Source organism: Neolamprologus brichardi, chromosome 8 (assembly GCF_056152115.1).
Source record: "Neolamprologus brichardi isolate AB-2024 chromosome 8, ASM5615211v1, whole genome shotgun sequence".
Classification (NCBI taxonomy): domain Eukaryota; kingdom Metazoa; phylum Chordata; class Actinopteri; order Cichliformes; family Cichlidae; genus Neolamprologus; species Neolamprologus brichardi.
Window position 1 is genome coordinate 5,741,986 of NC_142111.1, and position 20,404 is coordinate 5,762,389.

Consider the following 20,404-nt stretch of genomic DNA (forward strand, 5'->3'; position numbering starts at 1 on the left):
CTCTGCAGCAGTCTGATGACTATGCTTAGGCAAATTGCTGCAGTGGTAGTTGACGCTGACTCTGTAACCATTCAGTTAAAATAACAAACACAATCTAACAAATTGCCGTTGCTGTATATCTTTTATTTACTGCATGTTTTTTTGTGTTTCTGTGAGGCTGTCACGCGAGTGTGTCTCAAGTCCTGTTATTGCATATCAGTTTGTTGCACACGCCCCTGTCACATGGAAATAGAGGGCACAGGGGTTACAGAGTGAAAGAGAGAAGGAGAGAGAGCAGAATGCATTTCCTGCATACCTCTCTGCTGTCCGTTCTCTGCGTCTTCTCCCTCCCACTTTCAGGCTTCTCAGCGAGAGTACCTCACTGATAGCTCTGTTTCCCTCCCCCCCTTTCTCCCTGCTTTTGCTCTGCCCTCTCTACCTCTGGCACTCACACTCTCTCTCTCAGTCAAACAGAGGATTCTCCATAGCCAGCTGTAGCTGAATGTGATCCTCACTTCTGTGATTGTTTCACTGATGCTTTCTTCCCCCCCCCCCCCCCCCCCCTTTCTCTCTCTCTCTCTCTGTCTGTCTGTCTGTCTGTCTCTCTCTCTCTCTCTCCCGATTCTGCCGATGCTGACATCCTGTACGTGGATGCTGCAAAGGTGCACAAAGAGTGAAGGGAATAGGAGAGAACTTTTAAGGCTGCTATCAGTGCACTTTCTCTTGAATCAAGACACGTTAGATTGGTTGATTTGCTGTCGAGAGACGAGTCAACAGTGGAAGGGTTTTTGTTGTAGTCAATGACTCATTTAGGTCATTTTCCTCCTTCAGGACTCCTGGATATAAATTTCTTTTCCTGTGCTCCACCTGTGGGTTTCCTTTCTACACTCTGTGGGGACTTTTATGGAGTGTGAAATTTGTCCAGCAAGTGTGAAGTTTGACAGAGCATGGCCGGTGGAACCACAGCTGAGTGTTGAACCTCTTCTGTCCAGTAAGGCAGCCCAGGTAAGTCAGCCAGTTCACTTTATTTCCCAAATAGATTTGTAATTGTACATTTACATGCATGTAGTAGGAACTGCTGTTCATTTCTGAGCTTGCCAGGAAATTCTATTACTGAAGGCTAAAATGTAATATAAGCCCAGCCTGACTTCATCTCTGCCCCTGGTGCTTTTTGGCACTACTTAAGTCACAACGGAGAAATTACTTCTTAGTGATTTCTGTCTGAATTTTGACAGGTGAGCATTAATCTTGACAAGAAGATGTCTATGACTCAGTAAAGACATCAGTGCAACAACTGGATCAACTCTGATACATTTAGCTGTAGTTTTACTTCTGAGAAATGACTTGGATAATTTTTCAGTTGTGCAATGTTCATGAGACTCTTTTTCTTAAGTTGTGCGGTAATCAAATGGGAATAAGCAAAATTTTCTTTAGAAACTAAGATTCATGGTTCCAGCCTAGACCTCAATGTGTAATCAACTGACCAGGTTAGAAACTCACCATATGTTTACTTTAAGGTCAGCACACAAGTAATAATTCTGAAAAACGAACTTCTTCCCATTTAAAACTTGCAGAGAATTATGACACATTTTTGTCACCAGAGTTTAAGATTGTGCTAACGTTAATCAGAGAGATAACACTCAATAACAAGAGCGCTAATTTCCATCAAAGATTATTTCAGTGTCAGATTTTCTGCATCATTTGAGTCACAGTGTGCAGACTGAATCTAAACATTAGTACTACAGTTTCAAAACTTAGGGTAACGCCTCAGTTCTTGACCAACTTGGTCTTACTAAAACACTGCTGTGGTAATTTTTATTAATCAGATTAAACTTTAGTCAGACAGAAATTTAACCTTTTGTTTAGCAGTTTTGACACTTTTTGGTATCCACCTCTGTAAATATGCAATGAGTCAGAGACTCAGAGCGAGAGATGGTTTAGATCTCTACCTATTGGCGTGTTTTTTCAAAATGGAGATGATAGCTTGCAGAAAATATGCCAGTATAGTCTTTTTAACACTTTAGCAATCTGTTTAAAAATCCCCCAAAGATCCACTTCATTAAAATAGCTTCCATGCATTGGCTATATTGGAGAGCTAATATATCATTTCCCTGTTCCCATACGTTTCTCTTGCATCCAGACATGACAACAGTGTCCATGGAGCCTGTGCGAGTCCTGGTGGAAAGAGACGGCAATGCAACTGACCCTCCTCTGAACTCACTTGAAGATACAGCCGCCACCTTTACCATTGGAACCATCCTCTCCATCATGTGTCTCATTGGAGTCTCCGGGAACATCTACACCCTGGTGGTGATGTGCCAGTCCATGAGGTCTGCAGCCTCCATGTACATCTACATCATAAACTTAGCTTTAGCAGATCTGCTGTATCTTCTCACCATCCCCTTCGTAGTCTGCACACACTTCCTGAAGGGATGGTACTTTGGAGATGCAGGGTGTCGGATTCTGATAAGCATGGACTTCCTGACTATGCACGCAAGCATCTTTACTCTGACAATCATGAGTACAGAACGCTACTTTGCAGTGCTCAAGCCACTCGACACAGTGAAACGATCGAAAAGTTATCGGAAAGCTATTGCCCTACTTGTCTGGGTAGCTTCTCTAATCCTCACCCTACCGATGATCGTGAGAATTCAACTGATGGCAGTGGGCACCAAGCCTATGTGTCAGTCCACTTTGTCACCGCTCTCCTACAAGATTTACATCTCCTTCCTGTTTTGCACTAGCATTGTCGCTCCAGGACTGATTATTGGCTATCTTTACATCCAGCTTGCACGCACTTATTGGATTTCACAGACGGAGACATTCAAGCAGACCAAAAAATTACCAAATCAAAAGGTAAGTTAAGCACAAATTAATGTGTTTAATGTGACTATTTTGCTTTATCATTGCACTTACTTTCTTACCACTTATCAAATCCTTTTGTGTGGATTGATTTAAATGCCACTACTCAGCTATCTATGCCAATTCTATTCAAAGCCACATTTCTTCCTGGAAACAAAAGGGCAATACAGTGTTTCCCACAGATTTAAAGCCCTTGTCACACAGGTTTAGAGACTGGTTGGTGACTGCCTGGTAACCACCGGTTGTTAGAGAAAAGTCAATGTCATGACTGACTGGTTGCCAAGTTGGCCAAGTGCCAATAAATGCTTTCCATTTATAAAAATGGAAAGCATTTTTATAAATCTTCCCAAGGTCTTTACCTTGGAAAGGTAAAGACCTTGGGAAGATTAAGTAGCCGCTTGGTTAATATTGGCCTCATCCCTTTCGTCAATATTTTATACAATGTTGGAAGACATATTCAAGGACTTTGAGCAAGTAAAAATGCTAATGTGACATACTAATAGCATTAATACCACTCCATTACTATTAAAGATCCTGTATTAGTATGTTACATAACTAAGAATATGTAATTATAATTACACAACTTTAGTTTAAGAACAAAAACCATAGAGAAATGGCGCGTGCAACTACTACACTATTTGTATCAAATGTTTATTATTAGATAAACTCTTTATTAGTCTACAAATAATTATAATGTTCTAGATTTATCTGCTCATTATTTTTTTCAGCCAAGCACATCCACATATATAAAAGCTGGAATGGAAAAAATAAATCTTACTCTTAGGCCAAGCTATGTACAATACTCTGAAACAACTATATCAATAAGAGAGCATCACATAATATCTTAAAAATTCTTCAGTTATTTTCACACAGACTCTCCAACTCGATCTCAGTTCTCCTTTTTTGGTGAGCTGCCTCACCCTCGACCTCGTCTCTTGCATCTTACCCAGTTTTCAGCTCAGCAGGAGATGAACACATCCATCAACACCAACCTAATGAATATGTCTGAAGTTAGACACAGTGATGCTGTACAAACTTCCATAGATATTCCACTACTAAACAAGAAGTACTTTATGCAGTGTTTGTCTGATGCACATTCTATTTTGTTTCATAGCAGGGCTTAAGATGGTTTTATTCTCTCCCGACGCGCTTAAATGTAACCCATCACTTGCATTTAAGGGTGAGAATCTTGAAGTGCAAGGGAAAATATAGACTGCCCTACCTTTAAAATTGCTACTATTTGATATCCTAACAATTCTGTCCTTCCCTACCAGGGCTGTGCTTCACTGTGAACCTCTTGCTGTTATCATGCTGCACCAAGAAATGAGAAAAAATTACGTCAGTATTCCCCACAGGGAAATAGTTTGCAATAGTTGCTAAAGTCACACAAGAGTACAAGAAACACAACACAACCAAAGTCTATAGGAAGTTACTGAAAGGATTAATGAGTTAACATTGGCTTCCATACAATACCTTAGACGAGTTACTGTGTAGGGACACTATTAAAGATCTGGGGACAACCAGATTTCCTGATGAAAAAAGTATAGATATTACAGTGCACGACTGATTTGAGTTGTAAACACTTGCTAAAGTCGCCAAAACATCTTATGCATGCGTTTTCCCTTTCTGTAATACGTTTTTTGTTTAAGTATGCCAAATAGGTGAAAATCATAATCCGACTTATGTTAACATAATCGTAACCATACCTATAACCAGAAATGGGTTGGTAGCTTATTTACCCTCTGATGACTAACTCATCATTAATAATGACCTTTAACCCAATCAAAATATGTAATTTTTATTAAATTGTCCTCCAAAGTCTTATCACTTAGGGAACAAATCATTCTGATAACTGATGCAACTCAAAAACTATTTACACTCTATCCACAAAAGCTGGTTTTGCCTATATTATAGGGGTTTTGTAGGGTTTGGGTTAAGTCATATCACTTGGCTAAAGTGATATGACTGAAATGTCTTTTTTCTTAGTGCAGAGGACCTTCTACAAAATAGCCAAGATATAGTGACATTTACCTGAAGTCTTTTGACCTAGCAGCACCACATGAGGCATCACATTAAAGAAGCAGATGTTTGGTTATGAACAGTATTAATAGATTACTATGGTCTTGCTACAATTTTACAGCAAATAAAAGTTAGTGCAATATATGTTGCTATAGCACGTTATTGTGATGTTTGTCAAGTTGGTGTGGAAGACCTTAAGTCTGCACATTGTATTGCCCATTATGTTTGCCATCCATCCATCCATACCACCCAACCACCCAACCATCCGGGGGAGGGGGTGTTAACATATACACTAATATATATATATTTATATATATACAAAAACCTTGAATTTTACAATGTTTATTTATCGGATAAAATAAGTTAAATGTTACCATTATTATTGTCTGGTCGGAAACAGCTGGGGTGTCCAAATTCAGAGGCTGTGTCCACCTGAGGACCCGGCCTTCGCGGTCTAAGTGGGCCGGGTCCTCCGAAAGCCAGGTAGGCTGGAAGTGAGCGACTATGAAACTGGACGGTCAGAATTACGCCACGAGCTCTCTCGGTGGAGTGAAACTCAGCCGTCTGCTCCTTGCTATCTAAAATATAACCGGATGCTGGTGTAAATTTTCGACTGTCTCACACTTCTGTTTAATCAGTTTTCTGTTTGACGTTTATTCAGTTGTGTGAAAACTCCGGACGAATCCTCCTGAGGGATTAATGAAGTTTTATTCAATCTAATCTAATCTAATAACTTTAATCTCAGCCAAACCGATTTACTCACGAACAATAACATTTTTAAGTTATCTAAATGACTTATCATGTTTAACCTGAGTAGTGAAAGACCGCGGGGGTTTGCTGTTCTCGCCGGCTCAGATATTTGAAGCTTACACAGCTACATTCTCGCCTGAAAATATGTTAAAAGTTTATTTTGCGACCCAGAAAGAGTAATAAGATTAATATTAAAACTAAGTAGCTGCCGCCATTGTTGGAAACTGGAATTGGCTGGGCCACGCTTTGAATTCTGGGATATGGTTTTTCAATTTTGTTGTCTGGGTGAAAAATCGGGAGAAATTCAGGAGATTTTCGGGAGGGACACTGAAATTCGGGATTCGGGAGGGTTGGCATGTATGCATTAACATTAGCTTGGCATTTTACATCCCAATATCAGGTGTCCCACCAAGTGAAATCTGAGTCTCTCTGATGGCACCTCTTTGTGCTCTTATGTCCTTGAAGGTGCTCTACTTGATCTTTACAATCGTGCTCCTCTTCTGGGCATGCTTCCTGCCCTTCTGGATCTGGCAACTGCTGGGTCAGTTTCACCCCTCGTTGCCTCTCTCCACCAAAGCCAAACGTAACATCAACTACCTGACCACATGCCTGACGTACTCCAACAGCTGCATCAACCCGTTCCTCTACACATTGCTCACCAAGAACTACAAGGAGTATCTGAGGAAGAACAAGCGCTTGTGGACAACTGGCAACTACTTCAACAGGAGTCGTCGTTTTCAACGTTCACCGCGCAGATCGCCATCTGCCAGCAGTCAGCAGTGCACTGAGAGCTTCATGCTCACGCACACGGCATCACTACGAGCTCATAACAGCAGTTTGTGAGGTAGGAGCAGCTTTTTCTCTAACATTCCTAAAATTTTAACTGATAAGAGAACAAGACAAGACGTTCCTTAAGTACAGCTTTGTGCTTTCATCATTTCTGGCAATTAGGCATCAGCAAAATGAGAGTCATTGCATGCTTTAGAGTTGGTGGCTTTGTTGGGGTTTTCTATAACAGGAAAGACTGAGTTATGTGATTGCAGATAGCGCTGAACACGTCTATTCATGTTCTCAGAATTCCTACTTGCTGGTATGCACAGCATCAAAACTGTCGCACTTTTTTGATAATTGTTGCTTGATTGATCTATATTAGCACTGCCATCATTTTGGACTACAAACACCAATGGTACAGACAACACAGCTGAGAAAAGGAGCTTTCTAAGTAGAATAAAGCAAATCAATATTAAGCAATCGTTTTCCCAGGTAATTGTTCACAATCATCTCAGTCTTTGAGCCAACATCCCAGTCATTATTGTTGGCTCACAGTCGGCGTGGGAAGGAAACTATTTATCAGTAGTACAGAGATTGTGGGTGTTGTCACAAAACTTTTCATAGGGACTGAAATGTACCAATAAACAATCTAAGAGCCAAATCAAAATTGCCAAACCAAACATCTTAAAAAAGTCGACAACTAAATGGACCTGACAGGCGTCATGTCTGACTCACAGATATCATTAACATAACTGCTTTGTTTTACTGTTGTCGCAATGTGTGTATTGGACATTTTACTCTTCACTGATTGCATTGACAGAGCTCTGTATGCTGATGTGACATGCAGACTAGTATTCTTATTTCTCAGGCACGGAGATAACATCTTATACGGAAAAGTTAGAAAGCTGGTAAAACATCAGTAATCATGAATAATGAATTCTTAGTAAGTCCCAAGTTGTTATAGTTATTTGAAATCTACATGGACTAACAGGTTACAACTCACTCACACTAATATTTTGTCAGAAGCTGTGGTGAAAGATTCATATGCTCTTTCATAACATTTACCATGACTGTGCCTGCGATGCCCAGTGCATTTAAATGTGATGTAAAGGGGCATGATCAAGTATCTGTATGTCATGAATTGGAAGAGAGGTCTGTTTCACTATAGCCTCACTGTGGGCTTTGACAAATGTCAATAATTTGATATAAAAGGCTGATGGAGTATTGTTGTCAACCTGCTGGGCAGGTGGTGCGATGACCCAAGCTTGTCCATGACGAAGGAGTTTCATTGATACCATTGGCTAGGGATGGCCAACTCCAGGCCTCCAGAGCCGATGTCCTGCAGGATTTAAATGTGTCCTTGATCCATCACAGCTGATTTAAAGGGCTAAATTACCCCCTCAACATTTCTTGAAGTTCTCCAGATGCCTGGTAATGAACTAATCATTTGATTCTGGTGTGTTGACCCAGGGTGTTATCTAAAGCCTGCAGGACACCGGCTCTCGAGGCCTGGAGTTGGCCACCCCTGCCATAGCCATATCTACTAAAAATCTCTGACAAATTTGAATCTCAGTGACCTTGACCTGAAGGTCAAGGGCAGAGGTAGATGGTATTTCTGAAATAGCACTATTGCTTTTTTTTTTTTTTTTGATGGCCAGAGGGGCTGATGGCGCGATATGGCAGCTTCGCTTCTGTCAGTCTGCCCCAGGGCAACTGTGGCTACAACTGTGGTTTGCCTGCACCAGTGTGTGAATGTGAGAGTGAATGAATAGTGGTCTCGAAAAGCGCTATATAAATGCAATCTATTATTATTATTATAAATAAAATTGTTAGCAAAAGTTTACATAAGTCATACATCGTGGAGTCTAAGTCACCCCTGATGATATAAAGTACCCTAACAGTAACTCTGGAGTACTTGAATATCCTATTTTTGACTTCTGAAAATTTTGGTTACAACTATTTGTTACAGAGGAAGCTGGAGAAATGGCGACAGTGCAGCAGAGGGAAACAGAGGATGAACTCAGGGGAAGGGGGGCGCGAGGATTAGAAAAGGTGGAGGTGCCAGGACACACAAACACTAACTTGGCAATAAGAGCTTTGGAATGATTGCTATGGGTGTAGCCAGCTGATGTACAATGCAAAACTTGCTGTTCTTTTACAGATTATTTTCTATAGAAATAACTGATTGCATTGCAGTTATAATGCAGATCATATCCAAGTCCAGACTGACATGACAGGATATCACAGCTGAGCAGCTCAGCTCAGCTTTTATCTTCATACATTTACTAATGAAACAAATCTCATTTATGTTTCACAATAACATCCCGATTCTTTCTTTCCACAAAATGACAAATAGCAGGAAAATCCAATATTTACGAGCAGCTAATATATTGGTAGGGCTTTACTTTTGATTACTTGGTGGTTTGTGAATGAGAGTAGCAGTGTGTCTTATATTACCACTCTTGGAAAACAATGTGCTGAGTGACGCCCACCATAATTCACAGAGAGAATACAACTCCATATTAGTGCTTGCACACCACACATATGCATGCACATATTATTCTTCTCTAATGCCCTAACCACTACCATCAAAGTAAGGCTTTCATGTGTATACAGTTGTGGTTTACAGCCACTCATCATGGGCATGAATGTCATGGTAATTTGAGGGTTTTAAAGTTTTCTTTGAACTGTTCTTCTTCCAGGGTGTGATGATTGTACAGCAATCATCTTTAATGATGTAAAAAAACAAGATTTGGGTGTACAAGTTTCCATTTATTTTGGATTTATGCTGGAACACCTAATGTGAATGACATGCATGGTAGTCTGGGCTGGCTTATGGTTAGAAGGAAATCATCTTATACTGTCTTATGGTCAATTGAAACTCTACTCATGATAAGAATATTCAGGTAGAATACTTGACAAACATGATTTGAAACAGAAAATAGGTTTAAATTGCTAAAAGTATAACAAAACAAAACAAAAACAGTACAATTGTCCATGTGTTGCCCTATACTACTGTAGGACCAAAAAATACAGAAAAATATGGATATGTTGTATTGTACACACAAGCCTACAGTAAACACGCATGCTAGTAAATACTAGCTAAGATGCTAAGTTAGCATTTAGCACTGGCTAATGCTAAACTGGCAGATAATTAAAGTTCTCATTTTCTAAACAGTCTATAACATATAATCGTCTGTGTGTTGCCGTATACTCCCAACTCTTGAGCCACGGGGCGATCGTGGCTCAAGAGTTGGGAGTCCGCCTTGTAATCGGAAGGTTGCCGGTTCGCTAGGTTAGCTAGGTTAGCATTAAGCATCACTGGCTAATTCTAACCTGGCACATGCTTAAAGTTTTTTATTTTCTAAACAGTCTATTACTTGTGTTACATACAGAAAATACATGTGTGTCTTAAGGTGGCTCTAAGCGCTGGCCCTCTCAGAGGCAATCACAACATCCCCTGACACTTCAGCAATCAGCAAAATATATTAAATTGCTGTTTTGAGAATGAACTTTTAATTATAATGCCATTTGAACAGCTTACATTCCCTGAAGAAACACAGGGGGGTTTAAAAGCTATTATAAACTTTGCCAAGGGGGGAAAAAGGCACTTGGACCCCTATCACCAAGTGGATTGACTTTATATCATGTTATTGTAGATTGGAATTAATTGTGGATGTGCCAGGATTCTTTGACTGTAAAACAGCAATATACTTTGCGCAACTCTCACAAAGAAAAAAAAAAATTTCAGGATAGATACTTAGCTGTCAAAGAAAAAAATATTTAATTTATCTCAATCATTCAACTATTGCATAGTGGCATCTTCCCCTCCCTACACCCAAAGGCTGCTTCACACTCCTGACTAATGAAACGTGCTGCATGTTTCCAGCAGAAGGCTGGCCCAGTGAGACTTAAACACCTTCTGAGAGACAAATTTGTAACAAATGAGCTCATTGCGTCTGTTAATTTTTTTTTAAACTTGTAACTTTACTTTTTATTAGCGTCCACATACGTCTTCGGTTGGCCAAAGCAACTTTTTGGAAAATGGCCCCTTGACATTGCACAAGTGCTACCTGATACGTTTTTGTACTAAATGTGAAGGTAATGGATAATTTTTTCCCTCCATTAAAGGTTGTACATGGTGACAGCTGCCTGGCAGGCTGTGTCAAAGTGCTCTAACTCCTAATGCGTCCTCGTAGAAGCATGTTTATTGCAGCTTAGGCCAGAAATAGGAGGAAACTGGGATTTTTATGCACTTAGTGTGGAAAATGTATCCTGTAGGGTTTTGTTGTTAAACAGGGCAATGGTTTAACAGTCAGTGCATAACCATATGGAACCTCGTCCTTGACAAACTGAATTATTCTATACTTGTACTGTAAAAGATGAATGGCTATAAAGAGAAAAGAAACGGTAGTCTCTTCTTTTTTATATACATATATACAACAACATTATACATTCACATATTTTGTGTGTACATCATATGATTTTGAACAGCAGCTTTCTGTAGCATGCTCTAAAAATACACTAAAATGTCATTATTGCAGTGGCAGGTCTAAATGCTTGCCCTTTTCCTTCCAGATAAGCAGAGGAAATTAGTCAGCAAGGGATGTGGGAATATGCATGAATGATTTTGCAGTAATGACTGTCGGTCCTTGAACATAAAAAGTAAATAATTCATACACAAAAACAGACAATTGCCTCCAATAAATTAGTCATTACTTTTAAAGCACTGTCTTTCAGTGATTTTATATGTTATATATATATATATATATATATATATATATATATATATATATATATATTATATAGTATATTATATATATATGTTTGGTCCCAGGAAAAGTCTTCTGAGTGAGTGTGAGTTATTTAGGGGGGGATTAAGGCAAAGGAAAACAAATAAAGCAAAGGGAAAACAGAGACTCCTGAATTAAAGTTGTAATTGTTGATAAAATCTCATTCAGGGCTCCTACCACTCTGTAAATGGAAATTCAGGTCTGCGTGAGAGCCTGCCACTTTGATCTCGTCTGAAACATTGCATCATTATGTAATAAAGTTTCATGAGTATGCTTTTATGCTTTCTGTGGCAAATTATCTCCAGTTAGAGACGTCATTTAATATATCTCAACACACTTTTGCTTGATTATTGTGAAGCTTTAATAGTTCACTGACAATGGCGAATCATATTATATTGTAAGTAAGCTCAGATCAAATTTTGTAGTTAATTATTCAAATATCTGTCTTTGCACAAAATGTTGTGTCTCAGAACAACACAGCTAATACATATTTTATACTCCCAAAGTTTTTGCCCTGTGGTTTCAGGCACTTTCAGCTTTAAATATTGTGCACCAAACTATTTACCTACCATTAGTTTATGTGCAAATTTTGCACATTACAATAAAATAATCATTTTTGAGAACTCTTCTTAACGTCAGAGTCCAATTTACTTTAACGTGTGCACTTATTGAAAAAGTACGATTTAGCGTTTTCTCTTATATTTGCCATAGTCAGAACTGTCAATTTCACTCATTCACAAATTAAAAATCAGTGTAGAAAACCAGATGTTCTTTCTTATTCAACTGTGTCATGTTAGTCATAGCTAACGTAGCTTTAAGCTACATGCCTAAAACAAACTTGTAGTAGCTTCTGGGAAGTGCCTTAAACCTGAATTCTACCTCAACGTCTCGAGCTGGCAATAGCTGTGGTTGCAAAAACACTTCTGGTCATTAGAAGTCCATCCATCCATTTTTCTTCCGCTTATCCGGAGCCGGGTCACGGGGGCAGTAGTCCCAAGCATAGAAGCCCAGACCTCCCTCTCCCCAGCCACCTCCTCCAGCTTGTCCCAGGCCAGCCGAGAGATATAATCTCTCTAGCATGTCATGGGTCTGCCCCGGTGCCTCCTCTCGGTAGGACATTCCCAGAACACCTCACTCAGGAGGCGTCAAGTCATTAGAAGTCTACAAAAAAAACCTTTCTGCTTTGATCTATGTAAATATTTTCCTATTACAGGATCAGTTACTCATTTCAGGTCATGCTGAATAAGAAATTGTGGCTAATGACTTGTGGCAGACAAGTCACTGGCATTGCTAGTTGGTGTTATTGTCAGACTCGCCTTCTCTGGATCCATTTGTTTTGTAAACCAAAATAGCAGCGAAAACGCTAGAGACATGAAGAATGGTAAATGGTAAATGGCCTGCATTTGTATAGCGCTTTTCTAGTCCCTAAGGACCCCAAAGCGCTTCACACTACAGTCAGTCATTCACCCATTCACACACAGGCGATGGCAAGCTACATTGTAGCCACAGCCACCCTGGGGCGCACTGACAGAGGTGAGGCTGCCGAACACTGGTGCCACCGGGCCCTCTGACCACCACCAGTAGGCAAACATGGGGTTAGTATCTTGCCCAAGGATATTTGGCATGCAGCCAGGAGGCAGCCTGAGATCGAACCACTGACCTTCTGATTAGTGGCTGACCTGCTCTGCCACCTGAGCTACAGCCACCCATGAAGAACTACACAAACCACCAATGACGTCGCGATAGTCACGTCCATCTTTGATGCTGTCTAAGGACTGAAGCAGACACGAGGAGTCGGCTAAACGAATCCTGAAAGCTAGTTTTGTTCTAAGTTGGAATTCATTTAGAAACATGTCTTCAACCTCAGTGATGCTTAATGAGTTAACATTCTTGTACTTGATGCAACTTTTTTCATATGGGCATTAGAACTATTTAGACACTAGAGTACTGGTTATTTGGTTTAATGCTAACAAACTAAACTAAACTAAAAATATGGTGAACATTATTTTAGAAAGAGCCGCTATTTTCTCATTTTAGTGATACACATGATACCTGAGTTATGAATCTAAACAGAAGACTTTCTTTCTCATATATCTTAGCTAACCATATGATTACCACAGCTTTGTAAGGGCCTTGTATGACCAGTTGCAAAGTTGTTTATGCATATATGTTTGGTTGCTATGCTTGTTATTTAAATAAATGATCAAAGCTATAAAATATGTCTAGTAGGTCTCACATGTTCACAGCCTCTATAGCCTACACAGCCATGCACACATTTTTTCCAGATGAACTGGAAGATCAAACAGGAAGATCCTTGACTGCTAGCAGCGCTGCCTAATCATTCCCTGTCAGACCAGACATGTTCCAACGTTAATTATAATTACTTTAATCCCATGTCCAAAGCCGGGCACATCAACACCACTTAAAAGATATCCTCATCTCTCACAGGCTGCAGCAGACAATGTTATAGAGTTATTGATAGGCGACTCATTAACTCGGTTATCATCTTATAGCCCCTTTCCCATAACGCTTTAATGTCAGCTGCCAAATGAAAATGCATTTGGACGTGGTCATGGCTTGGTTGAATCAAGCAGAGGTCACTTTTGTAAAAGGCATCCAGAAATGCAGATGCTAATTCTCTTCCTTTCTTTCATGACACTAAAAGGTTTATTGATCGCCCAGCCATTTATCTGAAAGCTGATGACATTGACTTGGCTCACACTGGGAATTGGAAATGGGAATTGCTATTCTCTGGTCGCAGGTGATAGGACACTTTGAGTGTAATAGGTAAAGACTGTGTTGTCAAAGAAAGTCTCTGGTGTGATCAATAAGCACCCTGACTCCCCCGCTTCTGTTGTTCAACAAGATTATACAGTATAGAGACGTGGATTGATTGATTGCCTCCCTTATCTTACCAGGGTTCATGTTAATGGTCCAGCGCTCATTTAGAAAGGTCATAAGCTGATGAAACATTGGCTCCACAGATGATTCGGGTCACACTCACAGAATATTCAGCACCTAAAGAGCTCATGTTATATTTATTTTTTCTGTCCCAGATTCCAGTCAGAGTTTAGCAAAGTAAGTGCACAGGAATTGATAAGAAACTTCAGTAGGTGACAGCAAGTGGCAGCATTTTATTTTCAGCGTTTCTCTTTTGTGCTTTGAAATATTTCCACAGTTTTGCTAAGGGCTGCCTTCTCATATGGTTTACTCAGTATATGTGTGATTTTTACACATTCAGTTTCCAATGAAAACATTTCAGCCCATTTCAGATCCTGCAAAAGGAGTTAGTCTAAATGGGCACAGTAAAAAAAAAAGAAGAGAACCTGTTTATTAGGCCTCAAACTTGATTATTTACAGTGATGGAAAATTGTATTTCTTGCAATATTGATAATAAGACAATTACAAGATTTATGGCCAGATTTACTGAGCAGGGTGTTTTTTTTAAGGCTTCAGTCAGAAAAGCTATAGCTGTGAGTAAAAGGTCCTGCGATGATTCTTCTCTCTAAATTCACGAACAGAGAGATGTAGTCATTTCCTTTTCACAATGACCATCATAGACCTAATTAGGGTTGTAAATGAGCTGACGTATGAGTAATCTACAAATGAGACAGTTGCAGCTTGTTACTTGTAATGTGTGAAACATAATATAGGTTTTACGATGTTTGTGAGTGTCTCTCAGGAAACTGCATGGCAGTACTGACCAAGAAGAGAAAACAAAAGGAAGGTTCTCTGTGGGAGAGTTTGAAGTTTTTGTGGACAAAGTGTAATCAATTTAATTTAACCAAATCAACCTTTGACATACTCAAAAAAGTGAATTTTGTTGACAATAAAGTCTGTGCTCATTCTCCATTTATGGTTGGTGGCCTGTTGTTTTCTTTTTTCCCTTTTCTTTTTTCTTTTAGTAACCAGCAGTTTGTTGGAAACACTGTTTGCTGCCTTTGGTATTTAAATGCAGAAATCTGTGAGAAATCTTATACTGTTCAACTGAAGCTTTGATATAGTTCATATAAGTTAACTCATTTGGTAAATTGATTGATTCTTATACACCGCTTTTCTACTCTCCTGGAGCACTCAAAGCACTTCATGCAACATGCAAAATGCCACATTCACTTTCTTCTATGCTTTTAAGTGCTTACTAACTAACATTCACTACCATTCTTTCTCCAATAGATGCATTGGAGAACAACCTAAGGTTTATATCTTGCCCAAGGGTATTTGCAGAATAGAAAGGGATTACCCCACCAACCTTCTGATCAGTAGATGACCTGCTCTACCTCCTGAGCTTCAGCCACCCATTTCTGTCACTTGTATCTGTAATATAATTCTACCCCACCGCACATGCCTGTAGGTGAGGGTAGGAGCATAGATCGATGGCTTAATTTTCACCCTCAACTTTGTACTGACCACACGGACTAGCATACTGAAGCATCCTTGTTGCTTCTGATCATCTCCTCCACAACCATAAGTGGGCACTCCACCCTTCTGTCACTGAAAACTGTAGCCTCGGACTTGGAGTTGCTATTCTCATTCCTGTCACTCTTTGGCTGCAAGCTGCCCCCACTTGCGACCTGGAAATCCAATACAATGGCAAAATCCACATTATTTGCAAAAAGCAGAGAGGTGCAATATTAACTGAGCCTCAACTATGGTTGTACAGGGACTTAATGGCCCAAAATTATGAGCCAGGGACCCAATACTCCTGAAGAACCTCCACAGAACATCCTGAGGGACACAGATAGGTGTTCTCCTTCTCCAAGTCCATAAAACATATGTAGACTGATTGGAACGAAAGTTCTTGTTGGTCCAGTGCGATGTTCATTAAGACTCAAGTGTTTTGTCTTCAAAGGACAAATAGGAAAATCAGCCGTGGCTGAAAGTAGAGTATCTACTGAACTGTTAAAAGAAAAAAAAAATCAAGATGTCAGCAGTAATGTTTTAGTATCTAGGTAAGGCTAAAGTTGCACCATGGTTCTTGGATCTAAATCCTAACATCAACATTTTCTCATATTCATAGTGGCAATGCAAGGTCAGGCTGCTGGAAATGTCATCAATCTTAGAGGTACTAGAACAATAAAAAATGAGAGGAAGCAGATGTTGCTGAAGTCAGTAAGATTAATTTTCTGGAAACCTTTTCACCTTCCAGTTTCCATCGGGACTGCTTTAGTCAAAAGATGTTTTCTAACTGCAGTAATTTTTTTTGGCATTGCGGACACTGATTACATCATGAACAACATAAAAGGTGGAGCTAAGGAGGAAGTTGCGACGCATAGCTATCGTGGACAGGCTAAAGAAGCTTAAACAATGTGCCCTTTCTGCCAGTTAAAAAATCTGTCCAGTGATCGTGTTGGGGTTACTGCTGAGAGCAACTCACCTGCCTGAATGTTGGATGAGCCACAGAGACAGGCTCTTCCTTCTGCCTCAGCATTTTTTTTTCTCGCTCCGCTTAATGTTGATTGGGCTCCTTAATTAAAAATGAAAGTTTATTTGTGAAGGTTAGGAGACTTCCATTGCTTTCTCTATTAAACACAGTTTTGCCAGAGGTGTGTTCACCGTGAAGGTGTCAAGTATGTTTTTTCTTTTTAATAGAAAATTATTTAAAAGTCAAAGAATAACTCACATCAAAACAGCTCACATTAAGAATTAATGAGAACTGTGATAGCTGTTATTGTACTTTTCTCTTCAATGAATTTGTCCAATGAATTTGCATTTATATGAATTACATAACCAATATACAAACTACAGTTTTGATTACTTTGTCTTTGTGGTAATCTAGCCTAGGGAATTTGGTGATGTTCTGTACATTATCAGGAGTGTGATGATATTTGGGTGAGGAAGATGAAGAGGCTATGGAATTAGGGTTGTGTAAGAAGTGTGTGACTGACCAAGGACAGCTGTATGTGCTATTTACAAGCACACGTGCTTGTAAATACTTATCCTCTGACCCTGGACAAACGTGTCTGGCATCTGCACACAATTTAGCAGTGGCCAATAAATTTCACATTCAACAACAAGGCATTGAAAATAAGCCCTGCTCTAGTTTCTGTGAATCCACGTCTAATGTACTGACCACCTCCAAATACTGCGGCTAGCTTTTGTTTCCCCATTCAACTCCTTCTGTTTCCGTTTGCCTCCCCTAGCTCCTCTATAGGGAAGCGTGTGAGAAGAACTGTGTGATACAGTACAGTGGAAGTTGCTGAGCCATGACGATTCTCTCCACATTGGCGTCAGTCAGTATGAAGTATTACTGCATCTCTTAGTAGTAGTAAATGGACCTGCAGAGACATCAGTTTTTGTGTTCAGGCATTGGATGGATGCTGACCTTGAAAAATGAGCAATAGTATTTTTAAAGCTGCTGAAATTGATTGATTGCATAGAAGTAGTGTCCCCAGGCAGTAGACATTCATAGCATTCTGGCATTCAACTCAGTGACCAAACAGAAACTTTACAGTGTGCCCGGGGAATATACACAGCGCTTAACTTGTTCCACATTTTGTCATGTTATAGCATTATTACAAAATAGATGGTTTATTGAAAGTCTTTCAAATTCCAATGACCTTAAGCACACAGCTAAGTTAATAAAGGAGTGGCTACAGAGTGGACCACTCTGTGAATGTCTATTACCTGACCAAACATCTCTGGAGAGGTCTGAAAATAGCTGTGTACTAACTATTCCAACTATAACATGCTGGAGCTTGAGAGGTTTTGCAAAAAAGAGTGTGAAAAACTGCCTAAAAATAAATGTACCGAGCTTGTAGAGTCATACTCAAAAACATTTAAGGCTGCAACTGCGGCCAAAGGTGGTTCAACAAAGGACTGAACAACAGCGGTGAATACTTATGTTCATGTTTTTGTTGTTGTTTTTTTGTTTTATTAAATTTGCAAGAAATTTGAGTTGACTTTATCATTACGGGGTATTTTGTGTAGAATTTTGTAGTGACAATGAACTGAATGTGCTTTGGCATAAGGTTGTAACATGACAAGATGTGGAACAACTGAACTGCTGTGAATGCTTTCCAGATGTGCAGTGATATTCACTATTACTCCAGAACCACCATCAGGATTGCGGTGTCTACTTTACATTCACACGCTATATCCACACGGAGCAACTGGGATTAAAGAGCTTAAGAGTTAACTAGACAGATTAACATTTTGGGAATCATTTGATTTCTGGCTAATAGTTGCATAGGCCAGGATCAGTGTTTGTCCTTGTACTGCCAAGTTGAAAACCAGTCTAAAGAGACTTCAAAGCGATGCTATAAAAACATATACCAGTATAAATGGAGGCTAAAACATGCAGGTTTGACTGGTCATCACTGCTTCTGTTACCTGTGGAGTATCAGGCTTTGGTTGGCTTATATTCAACTTTAACATCACTCTGGGATCTAGCAGTGGGTTAATATGCTGTTTGTGCAGATAAATGCAAAGAGTCACTGTTCTGTGTTGCTTTTGTCGTTGATGAAGTTTGTACTTTATCACTGCACTCGTGACTTTTTCTGGAAAACACCGACGCGAAATCAGTTGATTGTAGCACCAATAAGTGCCTTGAGGCAACTGTTGTGATTTGGCACTATATAAATAAAACTGATTCAGCTGAATTGAATTGAATAGCACAAGTGCACAGGTAGAAAAACACACTGTTAGAAACAAACACATTTTTCTTTCTGTCCACACGTTTTAGAGATAATTGAAGAACCTTTGTCATGCAAAAACAACATAATTATAAATTTAGTGTGTTTATTGAATTTAGTCTGCTTCCTACTTTTTGACATATCACGTGGACAAAACTACAGTTCGTCTTGTGACTAAGGCATGCTAACGTGTGCAACTATACAGCATTAAAAAGCAGGTTCACATGCTGCCACATTGTTTTTTTTTAAGTCCATGCGAGTCGGAGAGTGGCTGTGTTGATTGTGGGTTCAATAAAGCCGCTCAGCATCTGCCAGGCCTCAGCCACTCCTTCAAGTCATCACACTGGACCTTTTTTTCCACTGTGGAAATGCTATTAGTGCCTTTGGGGGCATTTTTAATGGGTTATCTGATTAATATTATCCCTTAATGGATGATACAGACCATCTAAAAAGTTTTGGCTTCAGTTTATGAGTAAAAGTTTTTTAGTCCATCACTTAGCAATAATTAGCAGCTATCTATGTCTCTGTTCCTGTGAGATTGTTTTAATCTTTACATCCTCCCGTTCCCTCATGACTGGTAACATTCAGTTTGGGGTTTTGTTTCTACCATGCAATGAAGCTTCCAGCAGAGAACCTGCAAGCTGTTTTTCAAGCTAGACACACTGATAAATTTGCTTTTTTTTTTTTCCTCATTTTGAGCTAGTCTGTGAAGCAAACGTTACACAGTGCTGCGTGGAATATTGAGTTTTTGCCAAGCTTCCATATCGACCCTTTATTCTTCAAACAAGCTTTGTTTCTGCCCTTTAAGAATATAATTGAACCCTGAAAGTCTGATGCTTCAGACATTCTATAAACCAAATTTATTGCTTCTTTAATCAGCACAATGTTTTTTAATGGCTCTAACATAATTGGAAAAGCTTTTATTATTTAAATTTTAAAAAAAAATACAATAAACCTGTATTAGAGAGCACAATATGCCACTGGAGAACAGAAGTGATGTATGCAGAAAATTTGATTTTTTTTTTTACTCCTATTTAAATTCATAAATAATTTATGTCTCATTAAAATTATGATTACACTCATTAAAATGTTTTCATTTGCAACAATTGTAAATGTTTTAAATAAATGCAAATGTGCTTTTCTTTAAAATAATGGGGTTTGAGTCACAGTGAATGAGAAACTATGATTATCATGTCTGTGCGTTGAGATTTGAGTTACCGCTCTGGGAAACAGCACAGTGATTTCTCACCCACACACTCACCTCAGATACAAATTAGCCCTATTTCATGGTAAACATGGTGAATTGTGGTAGTGAAAAAAAGGCACTGGTATAATATAAAAACAACATTAACTACTAGATGCCATATAATTGTCCTTCTAAGTTATATATCAGAACACTGGAAGTGTACATCGCGGTTAAGTTTCTAGTTAGTCTATCTCTCTTTTGCTTTAGCTTCCTGTCTCCTAGCTCCTCATCCAAACAGAATATTAACCACTGATGGACAGGTGAGTGCTACCAGGAAAAACTGAACCAGTATCCATGGGAACAAAGATCAGTGTACAGGTTTGCGTGTGTCTGTTTGCTGAGGGATCTGCACT

The 20,404-nt window shown here is 39.3% G+C and overlaps 1 protein-coding gene and 1 non-coding gene across 3 annotated transcripts in view; one reads left to right on the forward strand and one right to left on the reverse strand.

The window, feature by feature from the left end:
• The first annotated feature begins 587 nt into the window (after nt 1-587).
• The window catches only part of uts2r1 (urotensin 2 receptor 1), a 64,490-nt gene continuing 44,673 nt past the window's right edge, over nt 588-20,404 (forward strand). For both annotated transcript variants that reach the window (XM_006797010.3, XM_087845322.1), the window contains exons 1-3: nt 588-984; nt 2,120-2,835; nt 6,076-6,454. In XM_006797010.3, the coding sequence (XP_006797073.1) occupies nt 2,122-2,835; nt 6,076-6,453 (1,092 nt within the window). In that variant the 5' untranslated portion in view covers nt 588-984; nt 2,120-2,121 and the 3' untranslated portion in view covers nt 6,454. The remainder of the gene's footprint in view (nt 985-2,119; nt 2,836-6,075; nt 6,455-20,404) is intronic.
• LOC148101715 (small nucleolar RNA SNORD36) lies at nt 1,615-1,686 on the reverse strand. Its single transcript, XR_015719496.1, has one exon. It is a non-coding gene; the product is annotated as a small nucleolar RNA SNORD36 (small nucleolar RNA).